General features: G+C 40.5%; 3 protein-coding genes across 5 annotated transcripts; 1 reads left to right on the top strand and 2 right to left on the bottom strand.

The window, feature by feature from the left end:
- Window positions 1-587: 587 nt before the first annotated feature.
- LOC103458312 (uncharacterized) lies at window positions 588-10,480 on the bottom strand. Its single transcript, XM_081603620.1, has 15 exons — window positions 10,033-10,480; window positions 9,619-9,727; window positions 9,420-9,464; window positions 8,282-8,446; window positions 8,097-8,197; window positions 7,122-7,246; window positions 6,398-6,518; window positions 6,131-6,269; window positions 5,912-6,016; window positions 5,728-5,817; window positions 4,307-4,452; window positions 3,523-3,609; window positions 2,736-3,411; window positions 1,276-1,388; window positions 588-771 (listed from the first exon to the last, which is right to left on the bottom strand). The coding sequence occupies exons 3-15, from the start codon at window positions 9,459-9,461 to the stop codon at window positions 672-674; spliced, it is 2,010 nt and encodes a 669-aa protein (XP_081459746.1). The 5' UTR covers window positions 9,462-9,464; window positions 9,619-9,727; window positions 10,033-10,480; the 3' UTR covers window positions 588-671.
- A 1,761-nt stretch (window positions 10,481-12,241) lies between these two features.
- On the top strand, window positions 12,242-15,717 carry cdkn3 (cyclin dependent kinase inhibitor 3). 2 transcript variants are annotated; one of them, XM_081603621.1, is made up of 8 exons: window positions 12,242-12,387; window positions 12,684-12,772; window positions 12,997-13,052; window positions 13,138-13,182; window positions 13,672-13,894; window positions 15,002-15,033; window positions 15,108-15,211; window positions 15,300-15,717. In XM_081603621.1, the coding sequence occupies exons 2-8, from the start codon at window positions 12,696-12,698 to the stop codon at window positions 15,387-15,389; spliced, it is 627 nt and encodes a 208-aa protein (XP_081459747.1). In that variant the 5' UTR covers window positions 12,242-12,387; window positions 12,684-12,695; the 3' UTR covers window positions 15,390-15,717. The 2 variants fall into 2 exon arrangements, with proteins under 2 accessions (XP_081459747.1, XP_081459749.1); XM_081603623.1 differs by having other exon boundaries at window positions 12,305-12,387; window positions 12,671-12,772.
- On the bottom strand, window positions 15,707-22,838 carry cnih1 (cornichon family member 1). Of its 2 annotated transcripts, XM_017302452.2 has the most exons (6): window positions 22,623-22,838; window positions 21,428-21,496; window positions 21,104-21,151; window positions 18,042-18,154; window positions 17,797-17,940; window positions 15,707-16,799 (listed from the first exon to the last, which is right to left on the bottom strand). In XM_017302452.2, the coding sequence occupies exons 1-6, from the start codon at window positions 22,701-22,703 to the stop codon at window positions 16,772-16,774; spliced, it is 483 nt and encodes a 160-aa protein (XP_017157941.1). In that variant the 5' UTR covers window positions 22,704-22,838; the 3' UTR covers window positions 15,707-16,771. The 2 variants fall into 2 exon arrangements, with proteins under 2 accessions (XP_017157941.1, XP_008397207.1); XM_008398985.3 differs by lacking the exon at window positions 21,104-21,151 and having other exon boundaries at window positions 22,623-22,827.
- Between the last annotated feature and the right edge of the window lie 2,272 nt (window positions 22,839-25,110).

Below are 25,110 nucleotides of genomic sequence, written 5' to 3'. Positions count from 1 at the left end.
TGCATTAATAATGTGATTATTTGCCGAACACTTGATGACAACAGTCGTAAACGTAAAGACTCCTTCATGTTCATAACAGGTGTTGTATCATGTTTATGACAGTCATGTCACTTATGCGCATACCTTCAAATAAGGTGCTACCAAAAAATCTCCAGACCATGATGGTGCCAATACTGTGTTTCACCAGGGAGATCATATGTTCAGTTTTTGTCTATATATGTAAACGTGGCAAACTGAACTTCCTATGATTTCCTGTCCAATAAGCTGCTTTTTTCCTCCAGCTCTTAAAGGTCGAGTTCAGCCGCGGCTCTCTGCAGCTCCTCCAGAGCCGCTGGTTATTTTTTTCTTTTTTAGCCTGTCAGATTGGGCGACTTGTTAGAAAAACAGATTCAAAATAAGAGGCTTAACTTAAAGCTATTAGATGATAATAAAACACTAATAAGTGATTTTATTTTATTATGCAGTCCCAGCTATAAAGCATGAGCATTTTAGCAAATATTTAACTTCAGAAAATCCCTTCAAGCTGAATTTGGGAAGCTTTGTGACCCTGGAGGTCCATTCAACCACAGAGGCAGACCAGCAATTTGTGTTGCTCACACAAAACATCTCAAATGGATTTATTGAAATGAAGAGCATCTAGATGTTCTGCCATTTTTTTTTTTTGCAAAAAGTCAAACTGTGCTGCAAGGCCCCTCGCTGTCCTCACTGTCCCACAGTCCTCCCCCGTCCAAAGCTGGTCCATAGGTCCCTCCCAGCTGACCAGGCGCAGGTCTGAGGACAAAAAGACACAAAGTAAGTTCAGGTTGGTTTTCCTTCACTCAGAACCGTAAATGTCGCATTTGAAATGTTTCTCTTCCTGGGCGGAATGATGATGCAACAAACATCACATAAAACCAAATTATCGTTGTGACCTCATCTACACATATGGTGTGTGAAGTGTTTAAAAATATGGTCAGATCCAGGAAACCAACAGATTTATTTTTTTAAATAAAAACCGCCCATTTTAACTGGACAAATAGAAAAAGGATCCATCCAGAATGATGCCAGAAGCGACATGTTGTCAATCTACAATTTATTTTAACATGAATATATTAGCATAAACTATTTATATATCTCGCTTGTTAGATTTGACATTAAAACACGTGTACACACCTTTGCGTTATGAAATAAAAGTTCTAATACAATCAGTAATTTTTTTTTTTTTTTAAATCTTTAAAATCGCGCAGTAGTTCATCTTCCATGTGAAGCCAGTGCATCATTTATCACTGGGGTTACCTCAGGTTTTCCCTGCTGGGAGCGAAAGCCTGGAAGTTGTTCCTGACTGGAGCTGGAGCTGGAACTGGAACGAACCCAGCAGGTCTGCTGTCCCTCTCTGGAGCAGAATCGGCCTGATCCAGACGGTCGTTCACATTTAAAAGAACAGAGGAAGGACGTCAGATAGAGGGTTCATTATGTCAATGTGCTTTATCTGAACTAGAACACAGGAATAAGTGTTAAGTTATTGTTTTATAAATGCATCGATTTTTAAAAACTAATGACTTTGTTTTGCAGTTATATCTTTTGGCCACATGGGGGAGCCAAACAACACAATCTCCATTTCTTCTTGCATCGCGGGGCGTTGGGGATTGGTTTTAGGAGTGTGTACCGCGCACACGCACATTTGTCATCCTATTTTCACGAATATTGCATCGACTTTTGTTCATTTGTAATTTATTTGGACCCTTACGCTAAACCTAACCTTGACTCGATTCAAACCTTAGCCCTAAACCTAACAACTAACCCAAAAACAGCATTTAAACAGCAGTTGCTCCTCACTACCTAGTATTTGTTAGGAAAATGGTTCTTACACCGTATCAAAAACAAGGCCACACATTACACAAACACACAGTCATGTTTTTGTATTTTGTAGGGGCTTTACATTGACTTCCATTCATTTTCTACAGCCTAACCATCACAGGCCTCACTCTAACCAAAAGTCAATTCACGCCTTAGCCCTAAACCTAACCTCTACATCAAAAACAGTGTTTTCCCTCATCGAGACCGAGAAAATGTCCCCACAGCCCCACATTGTAGACAGAAATAGGATATATGAACCTGGTTCACACACACACACACACACACACACACACACATACCTAAGTCCAAGTTAGAAAGACCAAATAAGCTAACATGCATGTTTCCCCATCCCAGGATGTTCCTTAAAGTCCTCGGGACTCACTGTCAGTCATGTTTTTGAAATGTACCTGCTCCAACACACCTAAGTGACACGATTCAATCGGTTTGGCATAAAGTTCAGCAGAAGTCCTTTTGGAGCCCATTCAATTTCATTACATGTGTAGAAGCAGGGAAACATCTAAAAGGAGAATGTGGAAAATGTGGATTCTGAGGATCAAGTATGAGGTCCAAAGCATAGTTATAATCCACTACAATGGCGTTTAATTCCCAGCAGGGGGAATTTTTATAGATAAAGTGCAAAAGTATTAATATATCCAGAATGTTCTGAAATTTGTCAAGTTATGACCATAAGAGACAGTGTTGCTTCTTGGGATTTTACGAGACAGACGCACAAAACAGAGCCAAAAAGTGGAATGACTTTGATCAAAGCATCTTAGACTGACCAAGTCCAGGACTCTAATTGAGGATCAGCAACGAGATATGAAAATGAAAACATTCTGCAGCTAAAAGTTCTTTAGCAAGACAGAAGTTGGATCCAAACAAGCAAAACGTTGAAGTACCTGCTTGGATGGATCGTCCCAGATGGGCCTGAAGGCACTTTTCAGATGTGGAGGAGGCGACCCTTTCCTCAGGCTGACCAGTCTCTTCCCAAAGGAACTGATGAGGCAAGGCGTCGGTCCATCTGCATGCGGCCCTGCGGGGCTCCTGACAGGAGGGTGAGGGGTGAATCTGGGAATCTGCCACCTCACACACACAGTTCTGCCTCTGGTTTCCCCCGCCGGCTGCTCCTGCTGCTGCCGGCTGAATGAGGGCTTCAGCAGCACGGGCACCTGGCTGTCCTCCTCGTCCTCGTCGTCCTCGTCGTCCCCGCTGTTGGTGTCCACCACCTCCCTGCGCAGGGTGCTATCCGGGCTGCAGGAGGTGACGGAGGAGTAGTCAAAGGCGGAGGTGTCGTCCGTCTCGCTGTTTGCGTGCGTCGTCTCCGGGTCGTTGGTGGATTTCACCGTGGGCTGGCTGAAGGTGCCCTGACCCGAGTCGCTGTTTTCTCCCCATCCCGCGGCGTCCGGAGCGAGCAGAGAGCAGCACGCATGACCGCAGTGGCAGACGGGCTGCCTCAGGGCGGCCCGGTCTCTCAGGAAGCCCTTCCTCCTCACCGGGCTGCAGGACCAGCACTCCAGGCGCATGGAGTGACCACCATCCACCCCGTTGGTGAGGGGAGCAGCCGGCTGGACATCTCTAAGACAACAAAAAAAAAAAAAGACTTTCAGCAGGGAAATCCCGCTTTTGGACGCCGATTTGAATCGTCAAAATCTCAAAGCCACTGCAAAAACGCCAAGGTCTACACACCTCTGAGCAGCACAGCTGGACTCCTCTCTTATCTGCTGGCTCCTGGTGCAGCAGCTTCCGGAGGACGCAGCGACTGCAGCATCACAGCTGTTCACGTCAGGGAATGAATCTCTCAGCAACAAATTATGGCTAACATTTAAAGACTTAAGGTAAAAAATGAAATCTAAAAAATGAAAAACATGACTCTAATTCACACGTTGTCAGAATGAATAGTGTTTGATTAAATATGCAGAATTCATCCAGGCAGAATTGGTAGAATGAACTCAAATTGGTTGGTTTCCTGTCATGAACCCAGCCTTGATTCATAATTCATAATGTTACAAATGAAATGAGGTCGAAGCCACTGGAGAAGTTTGTCTTGCCATCTCCAAATCCAGTTTTAAAGTGCATTTGGACTCAATGTCCAGCTATAGCTCCCCGTTTCAACCATCTGACCCAACTTAATATGAAAGGGAATCGGTCAAGACGCTGAAGATCAATCCTGGAATCACCAAAGCTCCAGCCAGTCATGGACTGGAAGTGTTCCTGTCCCCAGTGGAGACAGTTTAACATCACCACTCAGCTAGTTGGTCTCTGTTGGAAGTTAAAAGTCAAAGGATTCAAAATAACTCCACACTAAATTCAGGCTCGAGCACCAAGTTTTGTTGTATGGTGCATCATCATTCCACCGTAGAAAAAAACGGCCCAAAAACATCAGTAAAAGCCCCAAATAAAGAAAATATAAACTTTTCAACAGAACTGCCCAAAAACATTTAATATCTTCTGTCCTGTTGTACTTCCTCACCTTTGCTCAGCTTCCTCATCTTCCTCCCATCGAACGTCCTCCTCCAAGATCACGTGGCAGCGGGACAAAACGCTCCTCAGAGCTCTCTCAGACCCCAGCAACAGGCTGCAGTCAGGATGCTCCTTACCGGTCCACTGCAGCAGGTTCTTCAACAGGAACGTAAGGAAGTATTGTAAGTCAAGTCAATTGTAAAACAGTTGACATTTTACGCATCGTTGTAAGTACGTTAGCTTGCAAAAATCCCTTTCCGTGTTCATATTGCAACCTCAAACTCGCGTATTCTCAATTCTGGGATTGACTTTGACTTTACTCTTTTGTTTCTTTTATGAAACCCAGTGAAATTCATCAACAGAATCAGTCAAGTACAGATATTACAGGGAGTCTGTTAATTTCAGCGAGCCAAATTTAAGACTTTTAAAGACCTTTTTATAATGTCAGCCTGAAGGAAATTTAAGACCAAAAGAACTATAAATATAAGGTACGATTGAGAGATCCTGCTGACTCACGTTGGCTGGGAACAATAGTGAGGTAGTGGCAAAAACAAATGTTGTCCAACCAAGTGATGATACACTTACCTATGAGAGATGCAAAAAAGCCTGCTAACTAGCTAGCAGAGGTTTGTAGCAGCTAGTTGCCGCCGCCTCCAGACACTGAAGGTGTCTGCACAAACCTCAAATTACTGCCACAAAAAAACAAAACTACATAAGAGATTAAATAGTCCTGCCATGGCTAAATTTCAGACTTGTGCTTAGTGTATTTAAGGCTAACTCACGGTTTTTAAAATGAATTTGAAATTTTTAAGGCCTTAGTACTTAGATACACCACTGTAAGGCTTTTTAAGACTCCCTGATGCACAAACATCCTGTACTAGTCTTGCCATTAAGAAACGCACTTTTTAAAGAAAGTCAGATGAAGTCACTTGACAGACGATGCACCGGATGGCTCTCCTCATATCAGACCAGAACTGAACCTTGTAGCCTGTTTTCAAAACGCTAGCTAAATTAACATTGTACATCAATCCAAACTCGCTCCTCCCAAAAGTAAAACACGATGGTGGCAGGGTCATGGTGTGGGGCATACTCTTCTTCAGCAGTTCCACAAAGTATTGACTCGTGGGGGCTGAACAGAACTGCATGCCACGCGTCTGAATTTGCATTGTAATATTTTCATAGAAAAGCAGAGTACCTTCAGTCAGAGGCTTTTTTCAAATTCGTTGTAATACAGACCGCTACAGTAGATGCCCACGTAAACACTCGTGGGCATCTACTGGATGGTAGATGCCCACGAGTGGTAGAAGAACACTGGATGGTCTTGAATGAATATGAGTCACAGCGATATTTAACTTCCCTTTAAGCACAATGTTGTGTTGATCTAATGACGTGAAACACATTAAAGTTAAATTCTGACTCTCACTAACTCACCTGGATGTGACTCAGGTAGCTGTGGATCCTAGCAACAGGAGCCAACAGCAAAGACAGCAGTTTTATTTCCTCTCTCTCCATCTGGCCGCTCTGTGGGAACGACCAGAAAGTTGCCATTGGCGACCATGTCCTCCCAGTTGTGCTGTACTGGTGTGAGGTCAGCACATTGTCACACGTCACCTACCTGTGTTTGGAGGCTTTTCCCTTGCTGATTCAGCCGGTTGAACTCGAGTGAGAGGAACGACGCCAACGTCGTCGTGTATTCGAGATACATATCTGGAAAAGCTGTCTGGACAACCAAAAGTCAAAGTCAGCAGCCCGCCGCCCGCCATGACGGACGGAAATGTCTGGAAGCGACTTAAAAAAAAAAATAAAAAAAAAGAGGGAAGACGGAAGATCTCACGTCGTTTTGGCCGATGAGCTGCACCAGGATGTCGCCGACCAGAGACTTCCAGTGTTCGGCGGACAGCCTCTCCTGCAGGGTGTTCCTGAAGAGCACATGTCGCTGCAGGAGCTGCTCCACGAACCTCACATACGTCTGACTGGGTCACACGACAGAGGGGGAAAAACAAAACCTCTCTGACTCTTTGTTGATCTCAGTCACACAACGCAAAGCGGCGACTTTCTCTCCGGCGGTTTTAACCCAGTTTTAACCCGAGGCGGGACTCACTACGGCTCTACGGGGGTCTGGAGAGCTGGCGGGGTTTTGTACTTGTCGTGCAGCTGGTTCAGGGTCGACACGTATTCCCACTCAGAGTGCAGGAGCTGCATGGCCACCTGGTGTCGAGCATCTGCGCAACAGGAAATGGAAGTCTGGTGTTGGAATATTTCATTTTCATTATTCATTGTTCAGATTATTATTCACGTTCGGAAGCTGGACGTCCAGTCCGCACACAGAGGCCTTACGTGAAGCCCGGAGGCGCCCACCGCCAGGAATGGCTGCTAAACGGCTGTTTGGCCAGCAGAGGGCGCTCAAGAATGCTTGGTTTCTCACACGTGAATTTCAACTTGAAAATAAATATTTGTAGTTTATCTTTTAAGGGCCTCAATAATTTGAAGGATTAAGAAAAACATTTTTGAATAATAACTCAGAATAAAAAATAAAAAAAAAAACTAAAAAATTGAATGTAACTTTACCCAGAAAAACCTTTGTAGTCTAATTTACAGTAATTGCATGTTGAAAACAAGCTAATGAATAAGCATAAAGTCTCTATTTTTTATTTGTATTTTTTCTTGTCGTTTTTTTTTTTAGAAGTTTGGTGCGGTGGGACCCCAAATAAAATCCTGCTCAGGGCTGAATCCAAATTGTGGTTGAATCCCATTTAGGAAGCCTTTAAATCCAAAAAATACAAATGTCTTAATGGAGCGGAACATTTCAGAACCCCGGGACTGACCTGTTCCTTCGCTCAGCCCGGCCTTCAGACCCTGGAGGAAGCAGTGAAGGAGCAGTTTCCCTCTGGACAGGCAGGCCGGTGGGGGAGCACAACACTCACAAACACCGGCTGGCTCTGCTGGATCGCTGGAAAGAGACAGGAGACAGATGGAGAGAGATTCTCAGCTGGTCTGACGTATTTTTCAGTGATTAAAAATATCACACGTTTTGCTGCCTGCTGCATTTATCCAATCTGAAAACATTTAAAAATTTAAAAATTCTTCCCTATGGTCCGATAAGATAAGGTGGCACAGAACAAAAATCAAGAATAAGTAAATAAATGAATTAATTAAATACAATAAATAGCAATAAGTAGTGATAGTCTAAAGGACACACATTGCATATGTGTGTGCACATATAATACTTATAATATATGACAGATATATGATTAGGCCTGTGACAATACTCAATAAATCAATTAATTGCATGATAAATTAAAACAAACTCAGTAACTTCCCTTGGCGTGATTTATTGTTTTTCTCTTTCTGCCAAAAACGAGACAAAAGTCTTTTTGGAGGATAATTTTGTTTACTTTGCAATTCATTTTATTTGTTGTTTCTGTTGTTTTGTTTATTTATTGTTTATTTATTTTTGGAGACTTAAAATGTCTTCCAGTTCCAGTGCTAAATGTTCATTAGAATTTAAAGTTTAGTGATGTTTGAGAATGTGTTTTTGTATTATTATTATTATTATTATTATTATTATTATTATTATTTTGCCATTACCAATATATAAATTAAAAATCGTCTCATGACAACAATATCGTTTATCGTGATAACTTCTGGAACAATTTATCGCCCAGCAAAATCTGTTATCGTGACAGACCCTCTATGACATAACGAACAACCTTAAAAATCAGAATCCTGCTCAAAATGCCCGTTTGGATTTCCGTCCTTCTAAGCCAGAGTAAACATTCCAGGTTTCTTATCCGTTGTACCTTTCTCTTGGTTTGGACGTGAGGCTCTTTCCGTCTGGCTCGGACCCGGCCCTGTTGCTGTACAGCTGCACAATTTGACTCCTCAGCACTCCAAGTTCCTCCTGTGGGAGGAAAAAGAAGTCACAGTCAAACGTTGATCCCTGTTGCCGTGCGCTGGACGGACGGACGGCCACGTCCCGCCTCACCCTCAGAGACTCGACCAGCGCCTCCAAGCGGAAAGCTTTTTTCTGACAGCTCCTCCTGTTCTCCTCCAGCTCCTCCCTCAGGTGCGAGTCTCCATGCTGGATCCGACCGAGCTCCAGCAGGGCGCTGGTGAAGCCCGTCTTCAGTTCTGTGACCATGAACTGTAGCTACGGAGGCACACAGGGAACATGACGCTACAGTGGCTCGATCTTTTCTGAAACAGTTCCTGTCACAACCATGAACTTTCAATGCGTTTTATAAGATTTTAATGTGGGGGGAAAAAAAACTAACAAACAAAAAAAAAAAACACACAATGTAAAGTAGTTAATAAAACGGGAGTGAAAAGAAAACGATGCATGGTTTTTATTTTACATCACAAAAAAGTAAAAAAAAGAAAAAAACGTTGCAAAAAGAAAACTACCATATCAATATAAACAGTATCTCCATGTCGAGACATGTTTTTTTTAAGTAACCTGACAAAAATAGACAACTTTTTCAGACAGCTTATCTTCTTTAAGAAAATTCTCGTCATTATTTTTAAGAACCAGTGTTTCATTTTTATATCGAGGATTTAAAATCAAGATAAACATAAAATGGATGAATATTTTTTTTAAATTACAATTTCAACTTAATGACAAGGAAAAACGGATCTAAAACTTTTTAGTGTCATTCTTTGTGGAAATATTGCGCTGAACTAGACCAGGAGCAAACAGACAGAGCCACAATGAAATGTCTTAGATTAAAGTACACTGATGTCTGAATGACCTAGTCAAAGTTCAAACTAAATCCGACTATGAAACCGCCCAATATGACTAAGAATTTCAGTTTAGATGTGTGAATTGGGTTGAGATGTGCTTCCAAAGACAGGAACTGACTTTTAAAATATCTTATTTTTAGAGAAAAACCGTTGAAAGACATATTTAATTTCCTTCCCCTTAATAATTATCAACCAATTATTTGCCTCTTCAATAAAACACGTTGAACTTTGTGGCGTTCACTTATAAAATGAAGCTACAATCAAACCGTCTTGCTCCCTGGAGAGGCTGTATCTGCTGCCACTAGAGAAATACAAGGATGGAAGGACTTAGCGTGTACCGTCTCTTAAAATACACCGAGCCCGGCTGATGACGGGAAAATTACCTTTGAGATTTCAGAGACGAGCTCTGCCTCTTGGGGCTTCATGACCTTTGCAGAGAGGGACACAAACAAGCCTGTTTGCAAACACGCAGCGACTGATGAGCACAAACCGAGCAGCCCGTCTTGACGGCTTCAGGGATGAAAGCCTGCCTAAAACCGCTTCCACTTGAAAAAGGTGGATTTATTCTTGTGTTTGTGTTACCTGTTCAGATGTTGCTCCTGCCAGCAGACCCTCTGCTAAGGAAGCGCTGAGCGAGCCAAAAGAGCCGCAGGGGGAGCTGCTGCAGGAGCCAAGATCCCTCCTTAGAAATCTGCAAACAGAAGGGCAGGCAGAACCCGGAGAAACACAACGAATTCAATTCAATTAAAAAAATAAAAAATAAAAAGCCAAACACTTTGTCGTTTAAACAGGCGTTCAAGTAAAACCCAGCAGAAAGCAGGTGATGTTTTTAGCTGATCAAATTCCACATGTTAGTAATCATATGGGCTGTAACGTCACTCAAAACTTTGAAAAATTCTCGTTATAATGTAAGGGACACACAACCATCCAGCTATTCTCAACTAAAACGTCAAATAAAAATAACTTGTGTTGCAGAAGGAGTTGGAAAACACTCGCCTGGCTTAACGTTCTTCTGTTTCTCCATCCAGTTAGAAAAATGTGCATTCAAGTCCTGGAGTTCTTAGCTGTTCTGTTTCCACCCGTTTCCTGCGGTTGCTTTGTGTCGTGTGCTGCTCTTGGTGCTGCTCTTGGTGCTGCTCTGTGTCCACAGCAGGTCTCCTCCTGTGAGGAGGCAGAGCTTGTAGCTGCCTCAGAGGAAGGATGCAAAGCACACTGCAAATCAGAGGGCTGGAGGTCGTCTGTTGTTTTCTATGATAATAAAAGATTGTTCTATGAGGAATCGACTAGATCAGAGGTCTGCAACCATTACAGCCTGGAGAGTCACTTTTACTGTCAGGCCAGACAAATGAAGCTGGTTTAGAGCTGCAAAATGTTGCGTTTTGACTAAGAATTTTAGATAAATATAGGAAATACAGGGAATTTCTATAGTTTTAAAGAACCACCATTTTATTTTTACTTTTGGGATTTAAAATAAAGGTAAAGATAAAATTTTGCAAAAAAACAAAGAAAAAAAAAAGGATGCATCTTTTTTTCCTTTGGTGGGTTAGAAAATAATGAAATTTTCAAAATAGCACATCGATTCCAACCTAATGATGAGAAAATCTACATTGAAGATAGATTTTTTTAAACCACAAGAAAAACTCTTAATAACTGAGAATATTTTTAGATTAATTTCAGTCATTTTCTAGGAACAACTTGAAACAAAATCTTCAAATCTGTAAATTTTTGTCTTTTGGAGCTCAGAAATGTTTTTGGTTGTTTTTTTCTAGAAAATTTCTGAGTTCTAACTATTTATTTTTTTGTTCTTTTTCTACCTATGGCGGCCTGATACACCGTTGTAAAAATAAGATCTAGAAACAAGATATTACCAGCTCTTTCAGTGTCAGTATTTGTGGGAAAATCAGTGCAAATATTGCTGAGAACCCAAAAAGCTACATTTGCTATATAAAATTAAAAACATTAGCTATCTTTTTCTATTTTTCTTTAGCCAAAGTTATTAAGAGCCATTGTGGCGCAGGTTGCATTTCCCTGATGGATCTGGAAGCCATTTGTCAGACATTATGGTGCTTTGCAAAAGCTTTATTTCTATTGTGCTTTTCTGCATGTTCTTACTTTACAACTACAAACTTAAAAGCATTTTGGGGCGAGTTTACATGTAGGAAGACACAAAATAGAGAATATTTGTGAGGTGGAAGTAAAAGAATTGAGGGTTATTATTGAAAATAGGTCTGGACTTTGACTGGGCCACTCTATCAAATGAATTTAATTCGATCTATATCATCTCTGGCCTGCTAAAAGGTGAACCTCGGCTGCAGTTTCAATTGTTTCTTCCAAAATTCAATGACAATCTCACCAACAGGTTTTCCTGTCCTTGCTGAAGAGAAGCATCCCTCAGCATAATGCTGCCACCACCATGTTTTAATGTCAGAGTGGTGTGTTTGGGATTATGTGCAGCCTTAGTTTGTTTTCTGATTAACAAACCTCTGAGACTTCACACAAAAAAAATCTATATTCATATAAAGATTATTATTTTTCATATAGGTGACTTTCTGAAATTTGGCTACATTTGACCAGAGGGTGCCAGAGTAAAGAGGCTCAATACAAGTAGACGCATGATTTTCCCTTCACTTCACAGCCATAGGCTGGAACCTTGCTGACTCTTTGTCACATTAACTAAATGTGAATACTTTTGCAAGGAGTTCATATTTCTTATGAGTGACATAAAATGTGACAAAACATAATTCTATAGTTGTGAACGGCGAACACAAATATGAAAACTTGTACAATGTGGACGCAGAGAGCTTTTTAAGTAAAAATATTCGCAACAATCCCACTCTGTTTTAATAGTTAGCATCGTATAGGATGTTCCTCTTTTTATTTTTACATTTAAAATATACAATTTAGGCTGGTTGTTCGCAATTTTAGTTTTAGAGCAGGGGCGCCCAAAGTCGGTCCTCGAGGGCCACCGGCATCCTGCATGTTTTAGTTCTCTCCCTGCTGGTAGCAACAACCATTTCAGCATGTCAGTCTTCTTCTTAAGCCTCTAATCAGCCATCATTTGATCCAGGTGCGTTAAACCAGGGAGAGACACTAAAACACGCAGGATGCCGGTCCTCCAGGACCGACTTTGGGAACCACTGAGAGACAGTCTTCGAGATGTGTCGTCTTCACTCCGCCCACGCTTGCTTTGACCCAGCAATGCAAATCGAACACCACTACGGGCTGTTGCGCTGCGGTGGGCGGAGTTAAGAGTCAGCTCTTGAATCTGATTGGACGATAGTTTTGTAGCGTTTTAAAATCGTAGCACTTGAACTGGCTGTCAAAACACCGGACACGAAGAGAGCGAAGAAGGTGGAGAATAAATACATTAAAATATATATTTATATACACATTTAGATCTTAAAAACTGTAGAACTGCTCGCTGTTGAGGACTGTTGTATGAATAACTATTTTAGTAGCTTAATTTAAACTTTTTTAAAATGACGGAGGGATAGCTGACATTAGCACGTCTGTACCGTCTGGCGTTTTATTAGAACTAAAAAAAAACCAACCTTTTAAATATTTAAGAATAAAGTAGATATAACATGTCTGACAGTGAAACCTACTGTGATTGTTATTGTTTTACTTTACCCAGTCTTCTCTCTCAGGCGTCTGACGACATGAGAAAGACCGAGTTTGACTCTTCCTCTGATGAAGATGTGGAAGAAGAGCAGCTGACTCCGCTCCACATTAGCTGGTATATGAAGCAACATTATCCGCCCCTCCAAGGCTCCTCGTTACGGCCACAAATTGAGTTTAATGAGTTTTCAGTAATTTTGTCATTGACACAAAGCAGAAGTGGAAGTAAAAATCTAAAAACTGTCCTGTGCATTTGTGTTTAGTCCCTCTGAATCTAGAAGACACAATATTAGGACTTTTTTTTAAAAACACTATCCTGTAATATTTTTGACTGTGTTTCAGGTTACCCCTGTCCATAGTTGAGTGCTCACAGTACCTTGGAATATGTGCACTGCCAGGTAAAATCATGTTGATCTGAAAGGTCTACTTTAGGACAAAGACATTTTTTTTTTTTTTGTTATAATACATTTCTTCTTATTTCAGGTTGCAAGTATAAAGATGTTCGCAGGTCCTTGCAAAGAGATGTTGGTAAGGCAGTTTTTGAGGAATCTTTACTCAAATCAGACATTAAAGCTGCAGTATGTAACTTTCTATGTAAATATATATATATATATTTTTTTACGTATTTGAACTATTACCATGTATATGAGACAGATAATCTGTGAAAAGATCCATTTCCTTCCTGTGCTCTGAAGAAATGTACTTCCCCAAACAACCAATCAGAGTCAGGAGGGTCTTAGTGCTGTCAATCAACTGTGTGTGAATGCTACTAAACAACTCACCATACGTTTTTTTTTTATTTCACAAATCTCATACTATGCTGTCAGCACAAGGTGACAGTTTCAACAATTATGTAAACAAAGTATATATTTTTTTTATAAAAGTTAAATATTGCATTCAGTAATGTGTTTTATGCTGTTATTCTATTGATGGGCGTCACAGCGTTTAATCTTTGAACTCGGTAGTGGAAAATGACAAATTTGTCTAAAACGAACTTTCATTCCTTGCCGTTACCAGATGAGCTGAAGAACCAGGGGGCGCAGGATGTGTTTGTCTTGTGCACTAGAGGGGAACTGAGCAGGTACAGGGTCCCGTCGCTCCTGGAGGTCTACGAGCAACGCGGCTTCACGGTGCACCACGCGCCGTTCCCCGACGGCGACGTTCCCGAGCTGGAGCAGTGCTGCCAGATCCTGGACGAGCTGCAGGCCTGCCTCGAGGGGAACAGGAAGACGGTGGTCCAGTGAGTCGAGTCGACACACACACGGGTTACATGAGGGATGTATTTGAAATGTTGAGTGGAAAAGATCTCCAAATGCTGAAGTTTGTTCACTTACCTCAGAGACTCGATGAGTAGCTTGGAAAGGTAAAGCTCCTCGCGTTGCATTTACATTTATAAAAATGGGGAGAAAATGTAAAATATGGCATGAAAACCTTTTCAGGAGCCCAACAACTTGTGGATTAGCGAGCGGCTTCTCCAAGGTTTGCGTGTTTTACCGCTTTCCCACAATTATTTAACACCTCATTAATGAAAGTCAATCTTTGGACAAATTAAAACTCAACACGGGAAAATTTAACTTAAAAAAAATTCTAGGCAGCAGTAGTTGAATTTATACAGCACCTCTTGCAAATAAAAAATATCAAACATTTTAGCATTTTTAGATATTTTAGCAAAACTAAAATACTGAATGAAAACATAAAGTGAAAGAAAAAGTTAAATACAATTAAATCGAATTTAGAATATTTAACCCTGTCGAAATGGGGTCCAACCGACCCCACACAGGTAAAACCTGCATCATTTTCCATAGTCCTCTACGTTTGCCTCAGTCCTCGCACGCACAAGGGTTAAAAAAGGATCTTAAGGAATAGCATGTTTGAATAAAAAAATACTCGACTAAAACTCTCAAAAGCAAATCGATTTGCATCGCTCTGGAAAGTTCTGCAGTTCTTGGAACAACCAGGAGATTTTGGTTTGAGGACCTGGAGGATCCAACAGTTCAGATTTCAGAAGGAGTCTCATCATGCAGGAACCTGAACATTAGTCAGGGTTTTACAATGAATAAATTCAGGAAGTAAACAGTGAAAAGACAGGAGGGACGTCGGTTCCTCTCTTGGTTCCAGGTAAGTTGTTTGTTTTTATTTTTTTTGCTGATGCATCATAGTATCCTAAATCAGAGGAAATGAAAGCCATTTTGTTTTGTTTTTTTAAACAAACCTTTATAGTTTGGAAATATTTCTGCAAGTAAAGATCCTCTGCTGTCTTCCGGTCACCATAGAAACCACAACAAAGCGCTCTGCCTGTGCGGTTTGAAGTTCTGAACTGACTTTGCCTTTTCTTTTCCTCCTGCAGCTGCTACGGAGGCCTGGGGCGATCAGCTTTAAGTGAGGACAGTCTGCTTTCACGTGATGACCTTCTCGTTTGGTCTCTCAACTCACAGCGTTTGTTTCCCACTCAGTCGCCGCCTGCCTGCTGCTCCAGCTCTCGGTGACGATGACGGCCAACGAAGCCATCGAGATCCTCAGAGAGCACAGAGGAGGAGGAGCAATACAAACGGTGAAGGTGAGGTCAGATAGAAGTGTTTATTTGTATTTTTAATGAAGGAATTCAGCACACATCAATCTTGGATGTCTTTTTTTTTTTTTTGCAGCAATACAATTTTCTTCACGAGTTTCGGGAGAAGTATGCCGCCTACAAAGAGAGCAGAGAGGCTTCCACTGAGAGATCGGTGTCTCGGTGATTCTGGAGTAAGGAGAAAATAATCTGTAAACATCTGCATTCAGTGACTTTTAACTCTCCAAGAGCTGCACTTTAAAATAGTATATCACTTCCTTTGAGCTTTTAAATAAACCAAAAGGTTCAGGTAACAACACAACTCGGCTTAATAAAATCTTTGAAAAAAAAATATAAGCCTGTGTTTAAGCTTTAAGAAGAGTTAAGTAGATATGTACATTTTCTGTACCAAAATATTTTTAAAAAGCCTATTCATGTCTGTTAAAGTGACACTACTCAATCCACCGCACAAGAAAAAAATAAATAAAAAAAATGAACATTGCAGAAAATTTCAACGTTTGTTTTATTTTGAATTATTTTCCCAAATGTGACACGGTGTCTTGATAAACTGACTGGTTCAAAATGAAAGACATTGCTCTAATCAGTGAAAGCTTGAGCTAAATAACTTATTGAACTAAGTAAGTTTGACGGAGATGCAGGAGTGCTTGATGTCAGAGGAACTTGTATAAAAATTCAGAAAACGATAAATAGACCAGAGATTCTAACAACATGGACTATTTGTTCAAATCAACCAAAAACAGAACATCGAAGGTATGATTCAACAGTATGGCACATCAGCAGTTTGCTACTGAAGCTCTAAAGTAAATGTAGAATACATCGCTGTCGAGTCGGCCTTTCACTTAACTCAGAGCTACAAGGGAAACTTTACAGAAAACACATGATCCCCTCTGAACAACTAAATATTGGACAGGTAGAGCACAGATTTTAAATATTGAAACAATTCATTGAAAAAAAAAACAAAAAAACCTGATAAAATGGTGCATCATGTTTCACTACAAGATAACGCTAGTCTTTTATTCCTTCAGTCCATCTTTAGTCTGAACAGATTGAGCCGTCTGCAGCTAAGATCTTTAAGATAATAAACTACCTGGTCAGAGTACATCAGCCGTTACGTTCCAGAAAAAACAAACCGTAAAGCAGATCAGCACACGTTTAGATTCACACACACGAACCTCAAATCCTAATCTGTAAACACTCGAAAGCAGGGAGAAAAGATGGAAAACAATTTTTATTTAATCTCAAGCATAAAAAAAAGGAAAAAGATCAACTTGTCCATTGAAGTTTGTCCGTATTTCCAGATAATTTTTTTTTAAGTTGTTTTGCTTTGACGGAAACGCTGCGACCAAGATAGTCTTTATAGAGGTTAGAAGTTTCCAGAATGACTCTCTGTACTGTGTGTGTGTGAGTGTGTTTGTCGGGGGGGCTCATCCACTTGAAATAACGGCTCGTGTTGCTCATCAGTGGTCTCCAGCAGGTCCAGTGTTCCAGCACTTTGATCATAGTGTCTGGTCATCTACTGTACAGCCCGGTCCGTTTCCCGCCACGTCTTTAGGAGCTCACCAGAACATAGATCATTCTGGAAGAGACAGATTAGGATTACAGTCAGGTTCACTCGCAGCCGCCTGGGTCCTAATGACCACAGTCAGTAAGATGATGCAACGTTTTCAACATCTGTGACTGACAAAATAGAAACGACTCAGGGTGTTGCCACAATTTAAAAACATCTGCTGGAAATTTAAAGTTTTGACAAAAAAAACCAACAAAAACCCCCCACACATTTCCTTACTGCTGTACTGCGTGTTAAAACTGGGAGCGTTTCTATTACTGTCATGCAACATCAACTTTGTTTTTGACAAATCTTAAAACTTTAGTTAAAATAAAAAATAGGCCTTTTTGGTATTCAATTAGATTTTATCCGATAGGTCAGGGGTAACGACCTTTATAGCCTAGAGCAGTGTTTCCCAACCCTGGTCCTCCAGGCACACTGACCTGCATGTTTTAGATGTTCCCCTGCTTCAGCACACATGATTTCAATTGTTGGCTGATTAACAGGGTTTTGCTGAATTGCACTCATCTGAATGGGGTGTGTTGAAGCAGGGGATCATCTAAAACATGCAGGTCAGTGAACCCTTGAGGACCAGGGTTGGGAAACACTGGCGTAGAGAGCCATTTTGGCAAATAAAACTCATTTAAAGCTGCAAAGGTCACATGATTGAAAAAATACAACTTTTTAGACAAATATCTCCTTTGGGAAATTTCTTGTAATCTTTATAGAACAAGCATTTTGTGTCTATTGTTTTTTTTTTCCTAAGAGGGCAAGGAAAGCAGGTCTAAAAACATTAATGGGAATTTTAGTGTTTGTCATTCTTTGTGAAAATTCAGTGCAAATATTGCAGGAGAATTTTTTAAAACCTTAAAATTGTTATATCTGCAATTAAAAACATTAACTGGCTCCATTTCAGTTTCAGCCAAAGTTATTCAGAGCCAGCTGTGACTCCGGAGCCACGGGTTGGACCAACGCAGAGAGCTTCTGAATTATTGTCAGAGTGAGACAAATAGAAAAAGCTGTGTACCCGTAGAGATAGTAGAAGAATGAGAGGAGGTAGAAAGCCAGTTTGCACCAGCCTTCTTTTTGACAATAGGCCAGGATGTCGGCATTCATGATGGTAGTCGGGTCATAGAGTCCTGGACAGCTCATCACGGGTCTGCTCGTATATCTGTGGCACAGCAAAAATATTAATACAAAAATAAACCTGTTAGTCATAAACGAAGCAGAGGATTCCCGTTTCGGCGGTCAGCCGGTTGCTCGATTACCCACCGCCAGACGTGATAAGCCAGCAGCGGCAAGTTGAGGAAGAGGGTGAGCCACTCGGCCGCGCACAGAAACATCACGCAGAAGAAGAAATGGATGAGATACTCTGGCAGCACCAGCTGAAACAGACCAGAGGAGAGGAGAGGTCAAAGCACAGGGACAGCCGGTCAGTCTGCCTTCCTGCTCAAAACGAGACGTTTAGGAAGCCAAGACAGTCAGAGGACGACATGGGAGGACGCTGCAGCTCCCTGAAGATAACCAATCGTCTTTAATCTTTAGAAAGCAAAGACTGAGGTGTTCTCACTCAGACGTCTAAAAAAAACAAACAAAACAAAAGGTGACATCATTCATAAAAAGGAGTGAAAGACAAATACTGAGCTTTGGTGTAATGTGTTAGATTGTATGGCTACAATGCACGTAGCCGAGGTGACAGCATACCCAGGCTTCGGACGCCATCTTTAACCAAATAACGGGGTGAAAAATCAAGATCTACCACTTGCAAATTCGATAATTCCACAATATACTCTGGATTTTAAAAAAAATCTGATTTTCAATGTTTAGATTAAAAACCGCAAAGTGTGGCATCTGCTGCCATCTAAATGGCAGCAGTTGAAAGTTCCTCCCTGACTTACAGCTTAGGAGTGGGCATTTATCGTATCGTTTATCGTGATAATTTTGATTCATCGTCACAATAAATTTAAATTAGTGATGTTTATAACCCCCAACACTGAATTGTTAGTTTTTAACCATTTTCACCAATGTTTATACAAGAGTATCAATAAATTTGAAAATATGCTAAATTTCAGTTGCTGTGAGTAATTTATCGATACAAATCACATTTTTTTACAATGACTGTACTAAAGTAGCGCATTACAAATGGGGCAGTATGTGTTTGTGAGGATATGATTGTTGTGTCAGTCAGTCATAGCCATTACCTAAAAAAATTAAATAACTAGTTAGCACCTTTACTACAAAATGTGCCAACATTTTGTTCTAATGTTATCACAACATTACTACAAAATATCGTGATAAAACTTTAAGTCTTAAGCTTCGGCAAAAACATGAGTTGCTTTCCAGAGTTTAGAGATCGATTCTTGCAAGTGGACCAGAGAGATTTATTTCCCACCCTGGTTAGGCGACATGCATCACAGTGTGCGTCTAAACTAAACGACGACGCTTGCTCAGGACAACGTTGGTGCATCTCAACATCGACGTGTCTGCAACGACGACAAATCTGCACATCGTCCCACTTTGTGACAGCACATCGTTTGAGAACCATGCTGCGAGCGCGAACGGCGTCGATGCAGCCAGCGTGCCTGAGGTCGGGTCGAGCATCGGGTTCAAGGGGGCAGATGGAAGCACCACATGGAAGCCATGCATTTGGGGGGTGGGATAAAATAAAATAAAAATACAGCAGGTGGAGCCAAACCAACAGCCCGTAGAATGACAGGTGTGGGGCGTGGGGAATGTGCAGGATCTGCACTGCGCTGCCAAATACGACACAACTGAACAGACGGAGGGGGGGCAGGAATGATAACCCCAAACGGGTTCAAACTGGGCTCAAAGCCTGCATACCAGACTATGCAGAACGCCATGTGTTACAGGTATGTGGAGCCCGACTTTTTTTTTTTTTTTTTTTTACCCCCTCTACACTAACTCCTCCTCCTGTGGAGAATTTCTAGCCAATCAGAGGTTTTAAATAGTGCTGAGCTGGAGAGAGGTGGGTGGGATTCTGCCACCATCTGTTCAGAACCACAGGTGATGTAGCTTAGAGCCAACTCTGAGCTCACATCGGACAAACAGTGGCTCAAACTGCAACCTCTAATTTGTGAGGAAAATAATACTTTGTGTGTATGTGTGTGTATTTCAGTGACGAATGTGGTTAAGCTGGTAACTTGAAAGCCTTGAAGATCATCCAACCAACTGATTTAAGTCTTTGTCCAGCACATGGAGAGTTTACTGAACTACCATCTGTAAAACCATAAGCAAACAAAGGGTTGATTGTAATAGAAATCATGCATGCTTTAAGCATTTGCCAGTCTTTTCAGTCAAAAGCTAATGCCTCATCAATAAGCCAGAGCAGTTGAATATTTACACACTCTGCTCTCCGCGTAGCTTCACCGTCTCGCCAAACGCAACACGTCAGGAGATCTTTACAACAATCTGCTGGACGGAGGCCGTGTTCAAAGTATTCATTCCCCTTTTACTTTGTCACATTTTGTCCCAGTACAGCGACAAAGCTTTGCCGATAGACCAACGCAATTTAGAAGTAGCATCCATTCCATGTTTTTGCTTTTTTTTTTTTTTTTTTAAATAAAAGATGCGGGAAGTGTGAAAGTAGAGGTGGGCATTTATCATATTGTATCGTTTATCGCGATAAATTACATTTAACCAGGCAAAATTGTCCATATTGTCAGGTTTGTTACCATTTTCTCCACTGCTTGTCCAATGAAAGTATCAATATACATCACATTTGAAAATAAGATTAAATGCAAGTTGGTTCGTTTAGTGATGCAAATCACACTTCTTTATGTGACTGGTGCTGTAAAAAAGCGAATATTTTCCAAGTATTTGTTGGGCTGTAATTGCTGTGTCTTTCAGTCAAACGTGGCATCAATTACAAGAAAATGGTTCTACAAAGTGCTGACTGAGTATCTGCATGTCACACTTTTCAGATATTTACAAAAAAAAAAACAAAAAAAAAACTTGCAAGCCATGTAGTTTTATTTCACAATTAAACTCGATGCTGAGGTTTGTAACAGGACAAAATGTAAAAACATTCAAGGGTGTGAATACGTTTGTAATAAGTACAATACCCAAAGAAGAGCTGGCAACATAAAAACTGCGAGCGTAGAGCCGAGATATCCGACCAAGAAATTAAACTCTACAGTAATCTTTAAAAAAAAAAAAAAAAAAAAAGGAGGGGGGGAAACGTAATGTTTTTGTCTAATCCACAACGCAACCTAGGTTAGTTAACTGAAAAGACCTCAGCAAACACTTCACCGTGCAAAATGACAAGACTTTGGACTAACGTGGACTCAGCGGGCATTTTAAAGACTGGTACAAACCTTTATTGCAATTTTGACTCTCTTAATCTTTTTGACCTTTTCAATTGTCTTTTAGCATTAAAGAAAAGAAAAGAAAAGAAGAGGGGGGGCAAAAGAAGCAGATTGGAAAAACAAAACAAAATGAAAACGCGTTAGTTTCACAGCTAACAAGGTCACTCCATTAAAAAACAAAACAAAAAAAACCCAGAACAAAAACAAGGTTATTTAGCATAACAGTGCAGAGAAATGGTAGGGGGAAAAAAAGATATGTGGACAACAGTACAGTTGTAACAGAACATCTGCATGCAGTCGTTTAGACAAGAAAAGCAAAGGGCAGACACTTACCGGATTTAAAGTGTTACATTGATCTATAGGATTCTTGTAGTCAGTCTTCAGTTCATCAAATGCAATTATCTGGAAATAATGAAGAAATATGTCACATTAACGATGGCATGATATTTTTATGATACTCCATTTGAGTTAACAATCCATCAAATTTACACACACACACGGAGAAACTGTAAAGTCCTTTTAAATGAACCGATTTGTTATTGCAATAGCATAACATTTAATTTCAGCACATTTTTGTCTTCATGTTAAGAGGTTTTAGTATTACATAAACTGGTGCCACAACACAATCCCTTTAAAATCATTTGTAAGCCATGACAGCAGTGTTTGCCTGCTAATGGTAAATGTGACAGGGCAGAAGCTAATTTCCTTTAGCTCACCCTCCCACAGCTAAATTCTACCTGGAGAGAGGAAGGGTCAAAGATCACTACATGCCTCAAAGCTTGAGCAACTTGAGAGGAGGGGTAACAATAATTTGGTATAACACACTTGGTGGGCTTTTTTTTCTATGATAGATTACCAATTCTTGATTACATGACATCTATTGCAAATGAGTAACAATCGTGATCTAAAGTTTACAACAGTGTCCAAGAAATCCCAAAGCTAACGCTGGCAAAAAAAAAGAGTTAATAAAAATATGACTTGAAGTTGTTTCAACATATGACAGTCACACTCTTCCACCCTCTTTACACCAAGTGGCGAGAAAATGGTCACTATACAGCAGAAGCACTTAGCTTTTCCGAAGTAAATATGTCGAAGTCCTTTAGCTTAGCCTGCAAAATGCTAACGAGCCTGCTAGCTGTTAGCACAATGTAGCCTGACGGATTAATAGAAGCCCTGTGTGTTTTGAGGACGTCTAATACGAACATTAACTACAGAAACACCTTAATTCAAAATTATGTGTAAAACCAGCGTCTGTGTCGGTGCCAATGGGCTGAGCTTTCCGCCCGAGCCGACACCAGGGTGTGTACCATTCATTCATTCAGAAGTAGACAGGTTTCTTAAGTAAGCGTGCATCAATTCAGTTAGCGCTAACGCTCTCTCTAGAGACGTCTCCTGAATCTTGGAGGAGCTGACTCTGACCAGAAACCGTCACTTCTACGTGCCCACTCGGCAGGCCTTGTTTTCAACCCCGAATTTGGGTTCTACACCTGGATAGTCAGGAAAGCAGTCGGTGTACATTTGTACTTACATGCCAGATAGCAAAAAAGATAAGCGCCGCCGTGAGCAGTAGAGCGAGCATGTAACAAAAGGCCGCGAATGTGAACGCCATTTTTCTACGGTTCTTCTGCTCGGTTCCTCCTGGCTCCGTCAACGGATGACGCAGGCTTCCTTTTCCTACTTTTTATGGCGGTTGGCAAACAACTTATAGGTGCATTACCGCCACCTTCCAGATTGGAGTATGAATCAGACGTTTATAGTAGAGCTTTGGAGCTGACGTCACAGCGTATGACGTTTACGTCGCTCGGCGCCATGTTTGCAGCCCACAGACCAAAACAAACTAGTCAGAACACCGGTGTTTTCATTGTGTTACCGACCGCAGCGAAGTTGTTTTGCAAATTGGATACTGGATATTCGCCCTCCGCGCAGTAAGGGACGTTCAGGTTAAGGTTGATCCGATTTATGAACTCTAATTTCGGCCAGCTGTTCTCTATCGATGCCTCCTGAAGCGCTCCGCGGTTCACATAGGGACCGTCAATTTCCGACTTTTGTAAATAAATGCCTTGTCTTGTGACCAACTAATACAAAAAAGTGGTAATTCATGCTATTAAATGAGGCACGCTATCCTCTATATATTTTTTAAGTCATATTCAATATTTTAAATATTAAATGTTTTTTCAATAGCTTCCAAATCGTGACTCAAAATCTGTGTAAAATTATTCTACTAGACTGTATAAAAGAGGCACACTCAGCTTTATTACATTGTAACACGTAACACTTTATATATATATATATATATATATATATATATATATATATATATATAATTATAATTAGCTATTTCTTTAGTATTTTCTTCAATAGCTTCTAGGTCATGTGACCTATTTACTCAAAATCTGTGAAATTATTCTACTGAACTATATAGATTAGGCATATTTTTATTCCATTTTGACCCCTTTTTTTATTTTTTAACTAAATTTATATTTAAAAAATATATTTTTTAAAAAGATGTTCATAAAATGTATTACCTCAGGCGATCATCACATTTGTTACCTGTAATGTTCAATTACATAAAATTCTAGGACTGGATCTATTTCATTACATGTTCACTTACCTGAAATATGTTAAATACAACAAATATTTACTTAAAGTGTGATCTATTTCATAAAATTTACTTGTGACCTTTATTGTTTAATTACACTTTGTTTAAAGATGGGCTCTTTCATCTGGTTTGTGTCTTGATGTGGTGAGGCGGTGGACCCAAACGCAGCAGGCAGTAGACGTACTTTATGTGGATGTTATTTTACTGAACAAAATAAACAAAATCCAGGGAAAACAAGGAAATCCAAGACACAATGAAACATGAGACAATGGATACCAAAGGTAAAGACTGGCAACGTGGTGAAGATCTAAAAGATATTAAACAAAGGATATTTTAAAAAACAACGCATTAGAACAACCAGGAAGTTTTTGTTTATCGGTGCGTGGAGTAAATGTCTGGAATGGATTGAATGATGAGTTTAAAAAAAAGTACAAATGTAAACCATCTTAAAAGACTGATTAAAAAGGAGCTTATTTCAAAATATGTTATATGACTGTTTTATAGTCTATAAATAATATAAATAGTATTTAAATAATTGTACATATGGACCACTTTTCGCGCTTGGCGAAGGTTCTTGTTCCCATGATGCAATGCGTAAAATTGAAAATACAGTACAAATACCTGTTGAAACTAAAACCGGAAAATTCCTTCAAATTTCTACTGTACATTTAACCCTTTTTTTAAACTTTTTTTTTGTGTATTCTTTTTTTTCCCCCCCAATTCAACCTGAATCTAAAGTCATCTAAAGGCCAAAACAGTAAAATATCCCTCGTTTGCGTTTTGAACTAGTTAGTTCATCCATTTTCTTTCACCCTTGTCCCTCAGTGGGGTCAGGAGGGTTGCTGGTGCCCATCTCCAGCTAACGTTCCGGGCGAGAGGTGGGGTCACCCTGGACAGGTCGCCAGTCTGTTGCAGGGCAACACAGAGACACACAGGACAAACAACCATGCACACACACACCTAGGGGCAATTTGGAGAGGCCAATCAACCTGACAGTCATGTTTTTGGACTATGGGAGGAAGCCGGAGTACCCGGAGAAAACCCACACATGCACAGGGAGAACATGCAGACTCCATGCAGAAAGACCGGGGCTGGGAATTGAACCCAGAACCTTCTTGCTGCAAGGCAACAGCTCTACCAACTGCGCCACTGTGCAGCCCCCCCAAAACCAAAATATTGAGCAAAATTTAAAAATCTAATTGTTTTGTGGCATTTCATTTAAAAGTAAATCTAAAATTTTTAGAACCTCTCACTAGGTTTATTATTTGAAAAGTCAAGAAAACACCAGTCTTGGTTGTATATTTTTCCCACTTTCCCAGATCTGGATAAAAGTAAATTCCATACTTTTCCAAATTGCTAAGATTCCCCTACAAGCATTTTCTTTGGATATTTTTCTAATATTTCCCTGTTGTTAGTG

This window comes from Poecilia reticulata, chromosome 22 (assembly GCF_904066995.2).
Source record: "Poecilia reticulata chromosome 22, P_reticulata-male-v2, whole genome shotgun sequence".
NCBI lineage: Eukaryota > Metazoa > Chordata > Actinopteri > Cyprinodontiformes > Poeciliidae > Poecilia > Poecilia reticulata.
The sequence above is the reverse complement of the archived record's forward strand: the minus strand, read 5'-3'. Positions and strand labels throughout refer to the sequence as shown.